The sequence below is a fragment of the Erinaceus europaeus genome, chromosome 7 (assembly GCF_950295315.1).
Source record: "Erinaceus europaeus chromosome 7, mEriEur2.1, whole genome shotgun sequence".
Classification (NCBI taxonomy): Eukaryota; Metazoa; Chordata; class Mammalia; order Eulipotyphla; family Erinaceidae; genus Erinaceus; species Erinaceus europaeus.
The window spans coordinates 50,428,835-50,443,612 of NC_080168.1; the positions used below are offsets into that span (position 1 = coordinate 50,428,835).

At 42.0% G+C, this 14,778-nt stretch overlaps 1 protein-coding gene across 1 annotated transcript in view; it reads left to right on the forward strand.

Moving 5' to 3' along the window:
- FAM234B (family with sequence similarity 234 member B) overlaps positions 1–14,778 on the forward strand; it is a 62,773-nt gene that overhangs the window by 18,420 nt on the left and 29,575 nt on the right. Inside the window, exon 3 of the mRNA XM_060194399.1 lies at positions 9,834–9,932. Coding sequence (XP_060050382.1) covers positions 9,834–9,932 — 99 coding nt within the window. The remainder of the gene's footprint in view (positions 1–9,833; positions 9,933–14,778) is intronic.

The following is a 14,778-nucleotide window of genomic DNA, read 5'->3' on the forward strand; positions in this document are numbered from 1 at the left end:
ACCATGTGTGCTTAACAACTTTTACTTTTTTATTCATCACTGGGGCTTCTTTGCTACAAATAGATCTTTTCAGATAGAGACAGAAGGAGAGAGGGACAGATATTACCAGGAAGGTGGGGACAAGGCTCAGATCTCATCTGTGCCCATGACAAAATAGGCACCCTCCAGAGTGAGCTGTCTTGCTGCCCCTGTTTTTTATATATTTTTTTATTTTTTACTAGAGCACTGCTCAGCTCTGATTTATGATGGTGCAGGGGATCGAACTTGAGACATTGGGGCTTCTGAGAAGCAAACAGTGTTTGTGAAGCGGGTGCTTTGGGGCTACTGGATTCATAGGCAGCTTCTCACAAGTGAGTTTTCAGTACAGAAAGTCTAGGTGACTGTGTATGCACAAGAGTATCTCTCTCTCTCTCTCTCTTTTTTTGCCTCCAGGGTTATTGTTGGGGCTCAGTGCCTGCACTATGATCCACTGCTCCTGGTGTCCATCTTTTTTTCCCATTATTGTGCACAAGAGTCTCTGTGTAACCATTGTACTGTCCCCTCTGCCTGTAACCTGCTTTCTTGTTTAACATTTTTCAGAGATTTTTTTTTTTTTGTAAGAGAGGGTACCAGAACTGTGGCATATGTGGTGTCAGGGGTTGACCCTGGGGTACCAGACATGCAAGTCTTGTGCTCTGCTGCTGAGATTTTCCCTGTCATTATTTAACAGAAGTTATGTGGGGTGGAGGGGAGCACAGGAGATTTCTCAGTAGATAAAATGTCTGGATGAGATCTCAGATTAGATAGGTGCCTGGCACCACATGAGAACACCATGGACAGCCCTGTGCTTGATGCAGCAATGCTGTACTGTATTCTTCCTCCTCTGTCCCTGCCTCTCATCTACTCTCCACTTCCCCTCTATTTTCTCATAAGGGAGAAATAAAAATAAAGAAGATAGACAGTGGCACACCCAGGACAGAACACATATTGCCGTGTCCAAGGACCCAGGTTCAAGCCTCTGCTACCCAAACCTATGGGGAAAGCTTCATGAACTGTGGAACAGTGTTGTTGGAGGTGTTTCTCTTCCTTTCTTTCCTCCATGTCTGTTTCTCTTTTTATCTATCAAAAAAGAAGCAAAGGAGAGAGAGAGAGAGAGAGAGGGAGAGAGAATGAAAAACATGCCTGCTCTTGCAGAGCTCTGAGTCCCAGAGATAATCCTGGTGGCAAAATAGCAATTTGACCAGGGAGGGTACCAGCAGCACTGCACATGCACAGAACACTGGATTTCTTCCCTAATGCTGCATTTAAAGAGGTTTTCCTATAGTGAGAGCTTATGTGCATTCGCCACTAGTTATGCATGGTGTGAAGGTCTCTGGATTTTTTTAAAAAATTTATTTCTTTATTGGGGAATTAATGTTTTACATTCAACAGTAAATACAATAGTTTGTACATGCATAACATTCCCCAGTTTCCCATTTAACAATACAACCCCCACTATGTCATTTATCATCCTTCATGGACCTGTATTCTCCCCACCCACCCACCCCAGAGTCTTTTACTTGGGTGCAATATGCCAATTCCATTTCAGGTTCTACTTGTGTTTTCTTTTCTGATCTTGTTTTTCAACTTCTGCCTGAGAGTGAGATCATCCCATATTCATCCTTCTGTTTCTGCCGTATTTCACTCAACATGATTTTTTCAAGGTCCGTCCAAGATCGGCTGAAAACAGTGAAGTCACCATTTTTTACAGCTGAGTAGTATTCCATTGTGTATATATACCACAACTTGCTCAGCCACTCATCTGTTGTTGGACACCTGGGTTGCTTCCAGGTTTTGGCTATTACAAATTGTGCTGCCAAGAACATATGTGTACACAGATGCATATGTTTTGGATGCATATGTTGGGTTCCTTAGGATATATCCCCAGGAGAGGAATTGCAGGATCATAGGGTGGGTCCATTTCTAGCCTTCTGAGAGTTCTCCAGACTGTTCTCCACAGAGGTTGGACCAATTGACATTCCCACCAGCAGTGCAGGAGGGTTCCTTTGACCCCACACCCTCTCCAGCATTTGCTGCTGTTACCTTTTCTGATGTATGACATTCTCACAGGAGTGAAGTGATACCTCATTGTTGTCTTTATTTGCATTTCCCTGACAATCAAAGACTTGGAGCATTTTTTCATGTGTTTCTCGGCCTTTTGGATCTCTTCTGTGGTGAATATTCTGTCCATGTCCTCCCCCCATTTTTGGATGGGGTTATTTGTTGTCTTGTTGTTGAGTCTGGCAAGCTCTTTATATATGTTGGTTATTAAACTCTTATCTGATGTATGACATGTAAAGATCTTCTCCCATTCTGTGAGGGTTCTCTTGGTTTGGGTAGTGGTTTCTTTTGCTGTGAAGAAGCTTTTTAATTTGATGTAGTCCCATAGGTTTATACTTGCCTTAGTCTTCTTTGTAATAGGATTTGTTTCATTGAAAATGTCTTTAAAATTTATGCAGAAAAGAGTTTTATTTTCCTCTAAGTATTTGATAGTTTGTGGTCTAACATCCAAGTCCTTGATCCACTTGGAATTTACTTTTGTATTTGGTGAAATGCAGTGGTTCAGTTTCATTCTTCTGCATGTTTCAACCCATTGTTTCCAACACCATTTGTTGAAGAGACTCTGCTTTCCCCATGTAATAGTCTGGCCCCTTTGTCAAAGATTAGATGTCCATAGGTGTGGGGCCTCATTTATGGGCTCTCAATTCTATTCCACTGGTCAGTGTGTCTATTCATGTTCCAGTACCAAGCAGTTTTGATGACAATGGCCCTATAATAGAGTTTGAGATCTGGGAGTGTGATGCCTCCAGTTCTGTTCTTTTTTCTCAAGATTGTTTTGGCAATTCTAGGTCTTTTCTGGTTCCAGATAAACATTTGTAGCATTTTTTCTATTCTCCTAAAAAATGTGCTTGGGATCTTGATGGGGATAGCATTAAATTTGTAGATGGCTCTGGGTAATATATTCATTTTGATGATGTTAATTCTTCCAACCCATGAACATGGAATATCTTTCCACTTCTTTGTGTCTTTTTCAATTTATTTAAGTAGTGACTCATAATTTTCAGTATACAAGTCTTTCACTTCTTTGGTTAGGTTTACTCCTAGATATTTATGGTTTTTGTTGCTATAGTAAAAGGAATTGATTTCTGGATTTCAATTTCTTCTAGCTTAGTGTTTGCATAGAGGAATGCCACTGACTTTTGAATGTTAATTTTGTAGCCTGACACCTTACTGTATTGCCTGATGATTTCCAAAAGCTTCTTGCTGGATTCCTTAGGTTTTTCCATGTATACTATCATGTCATCTGCAAATAAGGAGAGTTTGACTTCTTCTCTTCCAATCTGTATGCCTTTAATTCCTTGCTCCTGCCTGATTGTTATGGCAAGAACTTCCAACACTATGTTGAATAGTAATGGTGATAGTGGACAGCTCTGTCTAGTACCTGATCTGAGTAGAAATGCTTCCAGTTTTTCACCATTGAGTATGATGTTGGGTGTAGGTTTGCTATATATAGACTCCACTATCTTGAGGAATTTTCCATCTATTCCCATTTTTTGTAGTGTTTTGATCATAAAGGGATGTTGTATTTTGTCAAAGGCTTTCTCTGCATCTATTGATATGACCATGTGGTTTTTGGTCTTGCTTTTGTTGATGTGGTGGATCACGTTGATTGATTTACGTATATTAAACCAACCTTGCATGCCTGGGATAAACCCCACTTGGTCATGATGAACAATCTTTTTGATATACTGCTGTATCCGGTTGGCTAGAATTTTGTTCAATATTTTCGCATCTATGTTCATCAGGGATATTGGTCTGTAGTTTTCTTTTTTGGTTGTGTCCCTGTCTGCTTTTGGTATCAGGGTGATGTTGCCTTCATAGAAGCTGGCAGGGAGTATTCCAGTGTCGTCAATCTTCTGGAAGACTTTTAAAAGTAGAGGTATTAGTTCTTCTTTGAAGGTTTGTAGAATTCATTTGTTAAACCATCTGGTCCAGGACTTTTATTTTTTGGGAGATTTTTGATAACTGTTTCAATTTCATTAGCTGTGATGGGCCTGTTCATGTTATCCACTTCCTCTTTACTTAGTTTTGGAAGTTGGTAGGTATCTAGGAAATCGTCCATTTCTTCCAGGTTCTCTAGCTTGGTGGCATATAGTTGTTCATAGAAGCCTCGCATGATATGTTGAATTTCTGCAGTGTCTGTTGTGATATCTCCTCTTTCATTTACTGTCTGATTTATTTGGGTCTTCTCCCTTTTTTGTTTTGTGAGTCTGGCTAAAGGTTTGTTGATTTTGTTTACCCTTTCGAAGAACCAACATTTACTTTCGTTTATTTTTGTATGGTTTTCCTATTCTCAATGTTATTTATTTCTGCCCTAACTTTAGTGATTTCTGTCCTTCTGGTTGCTTTAGGGTTCCTTTGTTCTTCTTCTTCTAGGTCTTTAAGTTGTGTAATCAGGCTGTTTATTTGTGCCTTTTCTTGTTTCCTAATGTGTGCTTGTATGGCTATGCACTTCCCTCTTAGGACTGCTTTAGCTGTGTCCCAAATATTTTGATAGCTTGTGTCTTCATTTTCATTGAGGTCTCAAAACATTTTGATTTCTCCTTGATTTCCTCTTTGACCCAGAAGTTGTTAAGAAGTGTACTGTTGAGCTTCCACATTTTGGCACTGTTACTAATCTTTTGTTGATTGTTAAGTGTTAGTTTAATTCCACTGTGGTCTGAGAAGATGCTTGGGATGATTTCAGTGCTCTTGAATTGGCTGATGCTGTCTTTGTGGCCTAACATATGGTCTATCCTTGAGAATGACCCATGTGGATTTGAGTAAAATGTGTATTCCAGTTTCTTGGGATGAATGACTCTGAAAATGTCCAATAGTTCTAGTTTATCTATCTCTTCATTTAGCTCCCTTATGTCTTTATTGATTTTCTGCCTGGATGATCTGTCAAGTTGAGAGAGTGGGGTGTTGAAGTCCCGTACTATGATTGTGTTACTGTGAATATATTGCTGTAGCTCTTTCAGTAGAAGTTTGATGTATTTAGATGGCTTCTCATTGGGTGCATAGATGTTAATAATTGTTAAGTCCTCTTGATTGACTGATCCTCTGAGCATTAAGTAGTGTCCATTCCTATCTTTTTTAATCTTATCTATTTTAAAGTCTATCATGTCAGATATGAGAATAGCTGTTCCTGCCCTTTTTTGTGTGCCATTGGCTTGTATGATAGTTTTCCACCCTTTTACTTAAAGTCTGTGTTTGTCTTGTTGTGTTAGGTGGGTTTCCTGTAGACAGCATATTGTTGGCTTATGTTTTCTGATCTATCTTCCTACTCTGTGTCTTTTAATAGGTGAATTCAGACCATTGACATTTATTGATATCAAAGATTGAAGATATTTTAACGCCATTCTTGTAGAGTTTTAGAGTGTTTTGATATATGTCCTATTTGTGGTGGTCTGTTTGTTTATAGGAGACCTTTCAGAACTTCTTTCAGGGCAGGCTTGGTGATGGTTGCTTCCTTCAACTGTTGCTTGTCTGAGAAGGTTTTGATGTCTCCATCTAGTCTGAATGACAGTTTAGCAGGATATAGTATTCTTGGCTGAAAGCCTTTCTCATTGAGCACTCAATAGATATCTTGCCATTGTCTTCTGGCCTGTAGTGTTTGTGTGGAGAAGTCTGCTGCTATCTTATGGGTTTTCCTTTGTAGGTGGCTCTTTGTTTTTCTCTTGCAGTCTTGAGGATCCTTTCTTTATCCTTATTCTTTTCCATTCTAAGTATGATATGTCTTGGTGTCTTTAGGTCTGGGTTAATTCTGTTTGGGACCCTCTGGGCTTCTTGAATTTTTATGTCTTTGATGTTGTCTAGACTAGAGAAATTTTCAGCTACTATGGCCTGGAGAATGCTTTCTTCCTCCCCTTCTCTTTCTTCCTCTGGTAAACCAATAATGTGTATATTGTTTCTTTTGAAGTCATCCCATAGGACTCTGTTGTTGTTTTCAGCATCTCTTAATCTCTTTTTGAGATCTCTTACTTCTTTTTTAGTTGTCTCTAATTCATCCTCAGTCTTGCTAATTCTATCTTCAGCCTCATAGATTCTATTCTCTCTGCCCTCTACTGTTTTCTGGAGTTCATCTATTTTGTTGCCCTGCTCTGATACTGTTTTAGCTTGTTCAGCTAGTTGCATTCTTAGTTCAGCGATTTCAGCTTTCAGCTCTCTAATAACCATGAGATAATTAGTATTTTCTTCCATATTCTCATTTGTTGTTCCTGCATTTCTGATTACAATTTTTTCAAATTATTTACTCACTCCTGTGATTATTTCCTTAGCTAATATTTGGATGTTGAACTCGTTATTTTGTGCTTCACCCTCTGGAGGACTTTTAGCTGGACTCTTGTCCTGGTTCGAAAAAATATTCTCCAATATTTTTTCTTGTTGTTTTAAGCATTTTATATATTATGTTATGAGTTCCCTTTATCAGTACTTTTCAAATTATTGATCACTATTGCCTGGATTTACTTGTGTCTAAGTAAGTTAATTAAAGGGTTCACAGTGGTGGAAGTTAACAGTTATTTCAATCCCTGAGTTGGAGCTTAGTGGTTTAAAAGCCTCTTTTTTTTTTTTTTCCTTCCCTGTAGGCTATGGGAGCCTGAGGGCTTTTAAACTATCAATAGGCTTCTTAGCTTAATCACTGACTCCTGACCAAGATATAAAGCAGGGTGTGGCGGAGATAATCCAGTGGTTATGCAAAGAGACTTTCACAGCCCCTCAGCTATGCCACCGAGGTATAGGTCTTCTGCGTTTCCTGGTTAGATCTCTGTCCCCTGGTGTCCCTTCCCTGGTGTCGCTGCTCCAGATTCTGTGATTTACCGGGTTCCTGTGGTCATTCTAGTCCTGTCTTGTTTCGGTCCCGGGTGGTCTCCTTTGGTATTCCTAGTTGATCCGGGAGAGGAGAGGAGAGAAAGGGATCTGCTGCTCGTAGCTCCGCCTCCGGAAGTCGAATCCGTCTCTGGATTTATTGCTCCATGTGACTGTTGATGAACAGAAATCCTACTTTGGTGACATTATTTGATATTATTATTATTATTATTATTTTACCAGAGCACTGCTCAGCTCTGGCTTATGGTGGTACAGAGGATTGAACTTGGGACTTTGGAGTCTCAGGTATAAGAGTCTCTTTGCATAACCATTATGCTATCTACTCAGTCTATAATAAATGAATCTTATTTATTATTATTATTATTATTATTATTATTATTATTATTTCTCCAGAGCAGTGCTCAGCTCTGGCCTATAGTAATGTGAGGGATTGAACTTGGGACTTGGGAGCCTCAGGCATGAGAGTGTTTGCATTACCCTTATGCTATCTCTCCCATCCTGTTTATTTTTAATCTAAACAGTGCTGCCAGGAATAAGAAGATTCTTGTTTATATTTCTTGACGCAGCACATAAGAATTTCTCTAGGGCCTACAGTTAGTGGTGAAGGTGCTGACTTATAGGGTGTGTGCCTTTATTTTCATTCTTTTTTTGGATTATGACTGGAGCTTGATGAATCCACTACTCCTGGCAACCATTTATCTCCCCCGCCTTCCATTTTATTCAATAGGACAAAGAGAACTTGAGAGGGGAGGGGGAGGTAGGGAGAGAGAAAGATAGACACCTGCTTGCAGACCTGCTTCACCACTTGTGAAGCAAACCTGCTGTAGTTGGGGAGCAGGGGCTCGAACTTGGGTCCTTGTATGAGTCCTTGTGCATAGTACTATATATGTTTAACTGGGTGTGCCACCGTCTGGCCCCCTATGCTTTTATTTTTGTTAAATTATTTTCTCTGGCTTTGTGTGAATTCTCCTCACATTGGACAGGCCCCTGTGACTCCACACTGCCCACTTTGTCACTGCCAAGTGGAGATGGGAACCTGGCCTCTGCTGACACCACTTTATGGCTAGGGATCAGGGGATCAGCTTCATTCCTAGTGGGTAGGACTGTGGGTCTTCCTAAGTATGGAGGTCCTTAATACTGTCAAGTGAGGGTGAATGTGCCAGAGCTCCACCTGGCCTTCCCTAATTTGACCTTGAGTCTGGGGGGAGACCGTGTCATAGCTGAATGAGGGTAGAAGTCTTGCCTCCCCTATTGGTCTTTGCTGTGGGGTTGATTGATTGATTATTTATTATCACCACCAGCGTTATTGCTAGGGCTTAGTGCTAGTAATACAAAATCCGCTGCTCCTGGTGGCCATTTTTTCCTTTTATTATTATTTTTTAAAATGTTTTTTCTTCTTTCTATTTTATTGGATAGAACAGAGAGAAATTGAGAGGAGGGGGAGAGAGAAAGGTAGACACTTGCAGACCTGCTTTACTCACTCCTGAAGTGTCCCCTCTGCTGGTGGGGAGTGGGGTTTAAACCAGGTCCTTGCATATGGTAATGTGTACACTCAGCAGGGTGCACCACTGCCCAGTCCCCAGGTTTTATTTATTGATGAGAGAGAGAGTAATGGACAGAATGAGAACCAGACCACTCCGTGATGCTGGGGCTTGAACTCAAAACCCCATGCCCGAGAGGCCAACATTATATCCACTGTGCCACCTCCTGGGTTGCTTGTGTGGTGTTCAGGTGGGGTAGGACTGTTGTTATCTAAAGCATTTCCATCTAGGAGCTGGGAGTTAACTCAGCAGATAATATAATGCATCCCACGGGAGTCAGGTTGTAGCGCAGTGGGATAAGTGCACGTGGCGCAAAGTACAAGGACCAGCAGAAGGATCGTGGTTCAAAACCCCGGCTCCCCCCCTGCAAGGGAGTAGCTTTACAGGCAGTGAAGCAGGTCTGCAGGTGTCTTTCTTTACCCCTCTCTGTCTTCCCCTCCTCTTTCCATTTCTCTTTGTCCTATTCAAGAACAACATCAACAACAATAATAACTACAACAATAAAACAATAAGGGCAACAAGAGAATAAATAAATAAATATTTAAAAAAAGAGTGCATTTCACAATGACCTTGGGTCCATACTCCCAGAGGGTTAAAGAATAGGAAAGCTATCAAGGGAGGGGATGAGATATGGAGTTCTGTTGGTGGGAATTGTGTGGAGTTGTACTCCTCTTATCCTATGGTTTTGTCAGTGTTTCCTTTTTATAAAAAAAAAATTAGCCTTACTGTGCATGAGAGCACTGTGGACAGCATAGGGGGACTTCAGTGATGGTGGAGAAATACTGTGTTCTCCTCCTCTGTCTCTCCCTCCCCCAGGATAGACAATAAAAAGTTGGACTGAAGAGACCACTCAGAAGTATCATCCCTAAATGACATAGTGGGGGTTGTATTGTTAAATGGGAAACTGGGGAATGTCATGCATGTACAAACTATTGTATTTACTGTTGAATGTAAAACATTAATTCCCCAATAAAGAAATAAATTAAAAAAAAAAAAAGAAGTATCATCCCTGGTTCATTCTTTGTTACTGCATTCAGCATATGCTGACTCATGCTCTCCTTGTCCCATAGTTGGGGACCTAGGTTTTTCTGGTGCTCCTGGCTGTGTTCCTGCTAGAGTTTCTGACTTCTCGGTCCCTGGGCCCACCACACTGTCACTCCTTGCATCTAGAAGTCCTGGGCTTCTCTGCCCTCTTGTCTCCATCCTCGACAGCCTAGGGCTTGCTTTATTCCTCATACTGTGGGTTCAGCAGTGCCTAGCGAAGACTTGGCAGAAGCATTGTCTGCTCCTTCTTACCCACATCTGGTGGGAATCTGTTGGGTTTCCTGGAGGTGGTAGCCCAGCAAGGATACCCTGCCTTTTCTGACTTGCTAAGGAGCCTCATGTTGTCTTCTGTGTTCTCAGCTGGGGACCTCTCTCCTCTGGAACTGGCAGATGTGAATGGAGATGGTCTGCGGGACGTGCTGCTCTCCTTTGTGACTTCAGGAAATGGGACTACCATTGGTAAGACATGTGTCCCTTTCAGGGCTGTGAGAAGCTTGTTTATTACTTATTTTATTCCTAGTTATTACTTTATCTCTCTCTCTCTTTCTCTCTCTCTCTCTCTCTCTCTCTCTCTCTCTCTCTCTCACACACACACACACACACACATAGTGGAGAGAGAATACAGAGTACTTCTTTGGTCACGTGCAGTGCTGCGGGTTGAGCCTATCACCTCAGGTTTACAAAGAATGTGCTTTGTGCACTGAACCACCTGCCTGGTTGCCAGAATTTCAGTAATTGATGAGAGTGTCAGCTCAGAATAAAACATTCTGGGCACCCCCACACAGCACAAGAAAAGGGTCCACAGCAAATAAAGCCACCACACAACGATCACACATGTATTCCCACATATGAATGCAGTTCATTTCAAGAACTCAGAATATGCCTTTGCTGTAGGGAACAAGCTGTCATGTGAGCCAGTGAGGAAACTGAGAGCCAGGGTGGATGTGACCAGTCCGCATGCCTGTGGCCACAGCACTAAGACTTGGGTTTCTTGTGTCTTCTCCCATTTCCTCTTGGATGATAATAAATGCCATCTCTACCTGAGCTCCCTATATCCATACCAACCTGTCTGTCTTTCTACACTTACATTCTGCCTGGCTGTTTTCTGCTCATCCCTCTATGTTCATCCCTCTCTCCCAGCTCCTCTCACAGCTCTCAGATTGGGGGGTGGGGGACTGGCTGCATGGATTTAACAGGGTCCCTTGCCTGTGGACTCCCAACTGGGTTTGGTCAAAGAGGAGCTGGGACTAGAGATTAGAGGGAGGAAGATAATGAGAAGTTTATTCTACTGACTTCCAGTTGGGGCCAACTCTAGCTGGGTGCCTTCTTGATGGAAGGTCACAGCCACTTTCAAAGTCATCTTATAGGACTTTTCCCCTTCTCTTTTTCCTCCATCTCTCCTCCTTTTTTTCCTTCCTCCCCCCCTAGATCAGCTCTGGCTTATGGTGGTGTGGGAGATTGAACCTGGGAACTCAGAGCCTCAGCATGAAGTCTTTTTGTACGACCATTATGCTAGCTCCTTAGCCTTGCACTTTTTTTTTCCTCTGGATAATTGCTTCCTTTTTAGTCCCTTTGAACCTGGAAATGGTGGTGTTTCTTTTTTTCTTTTTTTAAAGATTTAAAAAAGAATTATTTATTTATTTATTTCCTTTTGTTACCCTTGTTGTTTTATTGTTGTAGTTATTGTTGTTGTTTTGGATGTCGTCATTGTTGGATAGGACAGAGAGAAATGGACAGAGGAAGGGAAGACAGAGAGGGCGAGAGAAAGATAGACACCTGCAGACGTGCATCACCACTTGTGAAGTGACTCCCTGCAGGTGGGGAGCCGGGGGCTCGAACTGGGATCCTTATGCTGGTCCTTGCGCTTTGCACTATGTGAGCTTAACCTGCTGTGCTACCGCCCGACTCCCCATGGTGATGTTTCTAAGGAAATGCATGCCCCATGTACTATTCTTAACCCTGCTCATATTTTGTTTTTATATTTTTTATCCATTTATTAATGAGAAATATTGGAGGAGAGAGAGAAAGAACCAGACATCACTCTGGTACATGTGCTGCCGGGGATTAAACTCAGGACCTCATGCTTGAGAGTCCAATGCCCTATCCACTGAACCACCTCATGGACCACAATATCTTTATTATTTATTTATATATGTATTTATTTTTGCCTCCAGGGTTATTGTTGGGGCTTGGTGCCAGCACTACAAATCCACTGCTCCTGGCCACCATTTTTTTTTAAATTTTTTTATTTTGATGGGACAGAGAGAAATTAAGAAAGGAAGGGGGATAGAGAAGAGAAAGACACCTGCAGACCTGTTTCACCACTTGTGAATCGACCCCCCTGCAGGTGAGATACAGCAGGCTTGCACCTTAATCCTTGTGCAGGCCCTGCAGTTAGTTCTGTGTGTGCTTAAGTGGGTGAGCCACCACCCAGCCCCTCTTTGTAATTTCACTATGAGGCTTGCCACAACCTATACTAACTAAAGGCATTTTTTTTCTCTAGGACTCTATTGGTGACACATGTCAACTGCAATATACATACCTACATATATACCTACATACATACCTACATATATATATATATATGTATATATATATATTTCAGCATAGGTTCATGGGGCCTTCTGGTGTGTCTTGCAGCCTTCACTAAAGTAGATTCAAGGTGTAGTCTGTCAATCGATACCAGACCAGAAGTGCTCCAGTGACTAATGTTTTCATCATCCTGGCCCCATGCTAAGTGTCTAGCTGCTCATCACTCTGATGATGCTGTTGGGTTATCAGAAAAGTCATGATTTATCATGACAATGGCAGTTCTTTGCTGGGCTTGTGAAATGTATAAGACTGATTTGGGCAGAGCTATGTTACAGAGACTCTCTAGTCTAGAAATTGACTTCCTTGTGGTTGAACCTTAATTACTGGTTCTTTTCTTTTCTTTTCTTTTCTTTTCTTTTCTCTTCTCTTCCTTTCTTTCTTTTTTTTTTCTCCCTGTGACCCACGAGCCTTGCTTGTGAGTAAAAATTTCCCCATCCACTGTTAGATTGCAAGGCGTAGCACACATTTGACAATGGTTGACTATGGGTCAGTACGAGGAATAGCAAGGCTATGGGTTTGTTTGGACACAAGATGTATCAGCCCTAAGCTGTAAAGAAAACATAATCAAGGGGGCCAGGTGGTGGCACACCCAGTTACCATATACAAGGACTCAGATTTGAGCTCCTGCTCTCCATCTGCAAGGGGGAAACTTCACAAGTGGTGAAGATACTGTAGGTATCTCTTGGTTTCTCTCTATCTCAGTCTCTCCTTCCCTTCTCAATTACTCTCTGTCCTGTCAAATAAAGAAAAAAAAAGAGGGGGGTTGGGTGTTAGCACAGTGGGTTAAGCGCACATAGTGCAAAGCACAAGGGCTGGCATAAGGATCCCAGTTCGAGCCCCTAGCTCCCCACCTGCAGGGGGGTCGCTTCACAAGTAGTGAAGCAGGTCTGCAAGTGTCTGTCTTTCTCTCCCCCCTCTGTCTTCCTCTCCTCTCTCCATTTCTCTCTTTCCTATCCAACAACAACAACATCAATAACAACAATAATAATAACCACAACAATGATAAAAAAAAAGGGCAACAAAAGGGTAAAAATAGCCTCCAGGAGCAGTGGATTCATGGTGCAGGCACCAAGCCCCAGCAATATCTCTGGAGGCAAAAAAAAAAAAAAGAAAAAGAATTGGAACTGGGATTTATTGTGTAGGCATTCCGCCCCAGAGATAACTCTAGTGGAAAAAAAGAAAAGAAAAAGAGAGGCCAGGTGGTAGTGTACTGGGTTAAGCACACATAGTATGAAGTGGAAGGACTCGCAAAAGAATCCCAGTTCAAGCCCCTGGCTCCCTGCCTGTAGGCGAGGTAGCTTCACAAGCTGAGAAGCAGGTCTGCAGGTGTCTATTTTTCTCTCTCCCTTTCTATCTTCCCTTCCTCTCTCAATATCTGCCCTACCCAATAAAAAAAAAAAAAGGAAAAAATGGCCTCAAGGAGCAGTAGATTCGTAGTGCCGACACTTAGCCTGAGCCCCAAACGTGTATTAGAACACTTGATCCATGACTCAAGACTGTCAGGTAGGCTGATACTACTGTTTTTCCCATTTTAGATTGAAAAACGAAGACAGGGCAAGGTTAAGGAACTAGTCCAAAGTCTTCACAGTTCATAAATAATATAGCTGAGTTCAGCATCTCAGGAGTCTGCTTTGGGGGTTCGTGCCCTGGACTGCTGTGTTCACGCCTGTGCCAACAGGAGTACGGGCACATGTACCCTTATTGAACACATGTGCGTCTCTGTTCACTTGGCAGCGAGGCAGTGAGTGCCTGCTGAGCAGCTTGCCTGGGAACTGTGCTGCTCTCCTGAGCTGGGCAGGTGAGTGTGGGGAAGGGAGAGCCCATCCCTGTCCAAGTAAAGATGAGTCAGAGAATTGAGTTGCAGTGGGACAGTGTGTTCATCATAGCTTTCCTGGGAAGCTGGCAGTGTGTGCGTTTCACCAATTTGTCAGGTGTATCACTGCTCCTGCCTGCACGGTGTGAAACAGACAGATAAACCAGTTTGTCAGTTAAATGTCATTTGTGGTGTAGAGGAACAGGCTCCAGGAAACTCTCAAACATACAGTTTGTAGTTGGAAGCTGAGGGCATGTGGCAGTTAGTATCCTACTCCTGAAAGGCAACTTACCTTACCGGCTAAGGATAAGGTGATGGTTCAGATATGCTAATTAAATGACACAAAGGATTTCTAATTCAAGAGGTGAGCTTCTGGAATTCTTTCCTAGCTAGGCCTGAAGCTCAGTATTAAGTGTTTTCAAGTAGCAGCTGTGGTGGTGGCACACATATTACTATGTGCAAGGACCCTGGTTTGAGCCTCTGGTCTGCACCTGCAGGAGGGATATTTCATAAGTGGTAAGGCAGGTCTGCAGGTGTGTCTCTTTCTCTGTCTCTCTATCCCACCTCCCCTTTTAATTTCTCTCTGTCCTATTAAATAAAATGGAAAGATAAAAAGAAAAGAAAAGAACGGTGGATTCATCATATAGGCAGTGAACCCCAGTGATAACCCTAGTAGCAAAAATAAAATAAAATATTAAAAAAGTTTTTCCAAGTATTCTTTTCCTGACTGGGGTGTAATGTCTTTTTCCCAGTAGATCACAGAGCAGGAAAACCTAATGATTTTTATTGTATGTAGTCCTCAGGTTTGTTAAAAACCTTATTTTTTAAAGCTCCTGAGAAGCATTTGCTAGTGACAGTTAGAATGTAGATATTTTGCTTCCTGCTTTGCATGTACTCTAA